The sequence below is a fragment of the Cryptotermes secundus genome, unplaced genomic scaffold (assembly GCF_002891405.2).
Source record: "Cryptotermes secundus unplaced genomic scaffold, Csec_1.0 scaffold470, whole genome shotgun sequence".
Classification (NCBI taxonomy): domain Eukaryota; kingdom Metazoa; phylum Arthropoda; class Insecta; order Blattodea; family Kalotermitidae; genus Cryptotermes; species Cryptotermes secundus.
This window is the reverse complement of record NW_019739954.1, coordinates 528,586-534,029: the sequence shown is the minus strand read 5'-3', so window position 1 is coordinate 534,029 and position 5,444 is coordinate 528,586. Positions and strand designations below refer to the sequence as shown.

The 5,444-nt window shown below is 36.0% G+C and overlaps 2 protein-coding genes across 4 annotated transcripts in view; one reads left to right on the top strand and one right to left on the bottom strand.

The window, feature by feature from the left end:
- Positions 1–3,909, bottom strand: part of LOC111872132 (ankyrin repeat and IBR domain-containing protein 1) — a 115,001-nt gene extending 111,092 nt beyond the window's left edge. For 2 of the 3 annotated variants that reach the window (XM_033754544.1, XM_033754545.1), the window contains exon 1: positions 3,771–3,909. The gene's annotated coding sequence lies outside the window, so the exon portion shown is untranslated. Of the gene's footprint in view, positions 1–3,371; positions 3,659–3,770 lie in introns of those variants that run through there. The other variant, XM_023865716.2, reaches the window with a different exon arrangement.
- A 136-nt stretch (positions 3,910–4,045) lies between these two features.
- LOC111872134 (non-structural maintenance of chromosomes element 1 homolog) overlaps positions 4,046–5,444 on the top strand; it is a 30,461-nt gene continuing 29,062 nt past the window's right edge. The window contains exons 1-2 of the mRNA XM_023865719.1: positions 4,046–4,061; positions 4,182–4,322. Coding sequence (XP_023721487.1) covers positions 4,046–4,061; positions 4,182–4,322 — 157 coding nt within the window. The remainder of the gene's footprint in view (positions 4,062–4,181; positions 4,323–5,444) is intronic.

The following is a 5,444-nucleotide window of genomic DNA, read 5'->3' as shown; positions in this document are numbered from 1 at the left end:
AATAATCCACATGAGATAATGGAAATGAAATTCCAAAAGAGATTTTCCGTGAATGTATGTTTAATACAGTTATGTAGTCTGTTTATACCACTATGTGCACTCAGCCATGTTACGTCAGCGCTTGCCAGTCATGTGTCATGCATAGTGCTTGGAAACCCCAAGGACAATTATGACATGGCGAGCGAGTATTTTGTACTTCAATTTTATGGCTTCATGTCACTCACAAGTTAGTTTGATGTTACGTACATTATTAACATTACAGAACCCACATATTCCTGCCAGTTTTAATATGTATTTTGTAATCAACAAGTGTGTAACACCGGTCAAAGTTTCACACTTCTCTGGCCATTATCTCCGTAACCGTTCAACTTTGGACATAGGTGTTTTGGGTTATATCGCCATACTTTAACATAAGAAACACCCTCCCGAAGTTTAGCACATTCCTCCTGGGACATCCTGTGTATGATAGTCTTTATTATTTCTTGTGTTATATGTATGTATTTGTTCATTCACTGTACAGTTACACCTTTTTTTTTACATACAGGATTGTTTTTTGTATATATATAGCGAGTAAACTGTTAGTAGCTTTAGATTTCTGTAGCTATCCCTGCACGATTCCAGCCCTGCAATGTATCTTACTGCCCTTTTTTTGGAGTACAAAAATTCTTCTAGTGAGGGTCTTAGCACTATGTCCCCATACTATTATTCCATAAGATAGATGAGGATAGATCAAACCGTAATACAACATTCTTCTTTCATTTAGATCGAGTATTTTAGATACCCTGTTAATTATGAACAGGTTACAGCTAATTCTACTGCACATTTTTTCAATATGTAATTCCCAGCTCAAGGTACTATCTATTACTACCCCCAGGAAATTTGTGCTTTTTACATTTGATATTTCCCTGTTCTTTATTGGGATTTTTAGATTACTTTCCTGCCTGCATTGTTTTGTCTGGAAGAGAATATAGCGAGTTTTAAATGGATTTATAAATAAATTATTTGTCTCAAAGTATTGCTCTACCACTCCTGTATTATTTGAAGTCATATTTTGGAGCTCATTCATATCCTGTCCTACATTCAGTATTGCAGTGTCATCAGCATACATTACTGATCTTCCTTGTGTTAGATGTGGGATATCGTTTGTATATAAGATGAAGAGTAATGGGCCAAGGACCGATCCCTGGGGGACTCCATATCTCACTGGGAGGCTATTTGACAAATATTCTTGCATATGATTGCCTTCTGTGTGTTACTTTTACGTGTTGAGTTCTGTTTCTGAGATAGGATTTCATTAGCTTACGTGGTATACCACGGACTCCATATTTGTATAATTTATCCATGAGAATGTTATGTTGAATACAGTCAAAGGCTTTTGATAAGTCTAATAGTACACAGTTGCATTTTATTTTATCACTTAAACTTTCTATTGTGTTTTCATTAACTGTGGCAATTGCATCATTAGTAATTTATTTTTCTTAAATCCAAACTGAGATTTATTAAGTATATTGTGTTTTTCTAAAAAAATGCTATTATTTGGTTAGCTATTACTGTTTCCAGAACTTTTGAAGGGCAGGTACAAGAGTAATTGGACGATAGTTATTTGCATCTTCTTTTATCCCGTTTTTGTAGATTGGTTTGACTACTGATTTTTTTAGTTTAGAAGGGAAGATGCCTTCTCTGATTGATGCACTGACCAATTCTAAGAGTGGCTTTATTATGTAAGGTGTATATTTTTTTTTAGCAGATATGGCGAGATGTCATCAAGTCCTGCTGAATTTTTATTCTTCATGCCCTGAATTACTTTAATCAATTCAGTATCTGTTATTTCTAATAGGACAAGTGAATCTTTTATGCTTATATTGTTATTACTAGTTTATGGATGTAATATATTTTTGTTAAGTATAAGTTTATTTACGGTTTCTATGAAGGTTTTGTTAAATATGTTACATGTTCTATTCAGACTTGAGACAATTTCATTTCCATCTTGTAAGTGTACATTACTAGTGAGAGTATTTTTGGTGAGCCTCTTTGCTCCATGTAGTTAGTTGGGATCATTACCAGCTACTGAAGGCCTCTGTTCCACAAAGTCAAGTGCCGGTTAGTTAGTATCATTATTAACTGTTAATTTGGTTAGTTGTATTCCACTGGAAAGGGGGGGGGGATTACCTGCTGCTCAAAAAGGGCTCTGCTCATGCAGTGATATTCTTAGTTAATCAGTTACAGATTCTGGACAATCCTTTCAAGTGACATGTGTGGAAGCTGATCATGCCATTTGCTTATTCTTTTATTCACCCATTCTCCAGTTTCCTGTAGGCCACAACTGATGTCAAATGTCTTTGCATTAATGTACAATATACAGAATATCAGGTTTACCAACACATATGGTAACAATAAGGGACAGGTTCAGATTTATCAATGTATGAGTACACTGTCTCTACATTTGTCTTATGTCTTGGCTTCTTACATGATCAAGCCTTGTTCATCTCAGTATCTTTCTTAGCGTGCTCATTTCAGTTGTTTCTAGCTTCAACTTGTTTTCATAGTGTCTAATCTTGTTCCTGCTCTGTAGAATGTTATGGGGTAATGACACTGTTATAATCTTTTACTTTTTGTTTCTCTGTGCGAGTATTTATTTTTCCACATTGTATCATTGATTATTTATTGCTGACAAATTATAATCCTTTGGGCATTTGGGCAATTGTTGTAGCAATTATGAATGCCAAATGAAATGAATGAATGAATTTAGTCATCCAGATATTATGACTACTTATTTACTTTATGATTCACTTCTTCTTGTTGGACTCCACTGCTTCATATTTCTGCTCCCCAGTGTTTAAAATTAATTACTTATTAAACTACTGTGAAAGCTGAAAACACAAACACAATCCATGAACAAGTAAATAATTACAATGCAAATATTAATATAAATGTACGGAATTATTATTCAGAATTAATGTATGACCCATATTAGTATTTGTATAGAGAAACCTTTGACATTTCAATTCCAATGGTCTGTAGATAGCACAAACCATAGTTACCATTATTTTACATATGTCAATGAAGAAAGTGAAACTCTCCACTTTATGCCTCAATTTCTTGCATAATATATGTTTTTATGACATTATACATCCTAAGAAACCCTTGTGTCATAATTCAACTGTTCCATAAATCACATAAAAAAATCATCCTGCATTACAGGTAACTTTTTAAACGATAATCAAATCAAGTTCATCCGACTGGTGTAAAAGAATGCTCTTGCTAAGGTACCGCTTGACCAGCCCTGCATTCAAGAACAAGGAAAAGACGGATTCCAAAAATAGACCTTTTAACTGGAACTAAACGGTATTACAATTGCAGTAGTACAGTACCTGAACCTTCAGTTACAATGCCGTCTAGACATTGCAAATAGTCACCTACGACTTAAGGCGGGTGAGGGGAGAGACTGTGATTTGCACATGGTATATTTTCGCCTCTCACAACAGTTCAAGCATTTGACAGGTGGCTAATTGCTTTGACAAGGTTGTACAGCCGCACTCAAAACATGCTCCATAATTTTAAAAACCACACTTTAAATCGAGGTGAGAACATACGTTACACAGATCAACATCCTATATTCCTATGCATGTTCTTTAGATATTACAAGCGTTAAAAGTAGTATAATATATTTGACTACTTGTATAGTCGAATGACTACGAGATAACTTCAGACCCCCCGCGAAGACAGTTTCCAGCACTTCGTATGTAATAACAGAGCTAGATATTACTTACGCAATGAATTTCCAAAAACTGCCGATGTCTTCATGTTTATGAACACTTCAGTACTTCATTTTTTCTTACAATTACATATTATAGAAATATATTTCGCGTTTTGGTTTATACGATCGATCTCTCATGCCCCTAGCAATTTAACAGAATAAAAGCGCGGGCGCGCATCCATGGATAGCAGACGATTCGAAGCGAATATTCACGAGTTGGACCGGTGTCACGTGGAGCAACACTTGCAGATTCTCCAATCAGATGTAAATATTTGAACAGACCCAAAGATGGCAGCGGTTGAAGGTGTGTAAGGTTGAGTTGTCAGGTAGAATAGTTGGCTCAACAGAAATAGCGGGAAACAGAAATTCGTGTTTGTCAGACGAGGAGTGGTATTCATTTAATTAATTGTATATTTATTACCAGCAACTCCTAGAAATATGCTACGAGTGCCATCAAATTACAGGGACCTCCACAAACGATTTTTACAAATACTAATGAATCGTCGAATGGTATCGTATGAAGATGCTTTTCGTTTGTTCTGCAAGATGTACCAGTCTGAAGAGCGTAAGACATTTTCAGTTATTTTTAACGATTGTATGCAGAGTTACAAAAAGGTTTCAAACCCCATAATCCGAAAGTGCTATGAAACTGAAGCTCTTACTGAGCAGCTTACCAGTACATTTAGTAGGCGCCGGCACTATTAACGTCAGTGTTGTAATCTTTTATAACGCATACTTTTTCATCGGGAATCAGTTCTTTGAGCAAGGTTTAAGTAATGACCAGCATATTTATTTATTTATGGTTCATTTAGCCAAGCTGACAGTAGCACGAAATATATAGCATCAAGTGACAGGATGTATAGCGAATAGTTAACTGCAAAGGATGTGGAAGGACTTGCTTGTAGCCTAATACTATCCTGGTCTCTGGGCCGAGATTTGTGCCTGATACCTGGAATACAAAGCAGGAATACCACCCATTCAGCCGTGGTTTAGGCGTACATACTTAGAAGCGTGCAAGAACAAATTGTTCTTGTGAGTAATATTTGAAGGCAGCAAGGATCTGTCAAATATGGAGTGCCACAGGGCTCGATTTTGGGTCCTTTGTCGTTTCTTTTATATATTAATGACCTGCCATCAGCATTAAGTACTAACAAGAAGTCATTGTTGTATGCCGATGATACAAGTATATTAGTGTCGGGTATTAATATCGATGAAATTCAAGAAAGGTCTAAATTTATGTTAAATTCCTTAAGCCAGTCAGACTACAGTCTGACGTTAACTCTATACAAGGTTGGTGCATTGCAAACTATATGAAACTCAACATCAGTAAAACTAAAGTTATATCCTTCTCCAGGAAAACCAACTTACTTATCTACGATTATAAACTTTTTCAAACGTCAATAGCCCGGACCGATTCTGTAAAAGACCTGGGAGTGTTTATTGATGCTAAGCTATATTTCCATGACCAGGTCAATTACATTTTCTCTCAATGTGCGAAACTATTGGGTCTAGTTCGTAACATTACCTACAATTTCTCTTCGCTAGACTGTATGTTCAGTTTGTACACTACGTTAGTTAGGTCTAAACTTGAATATGCGTCCGTAGTCTGGAATTCGATTACGTCAACTGATGCCAAGAAGCTGGAACGCATCCAGCAGAGGTTTGCGGCCCTTTGTTTTAAACGTTT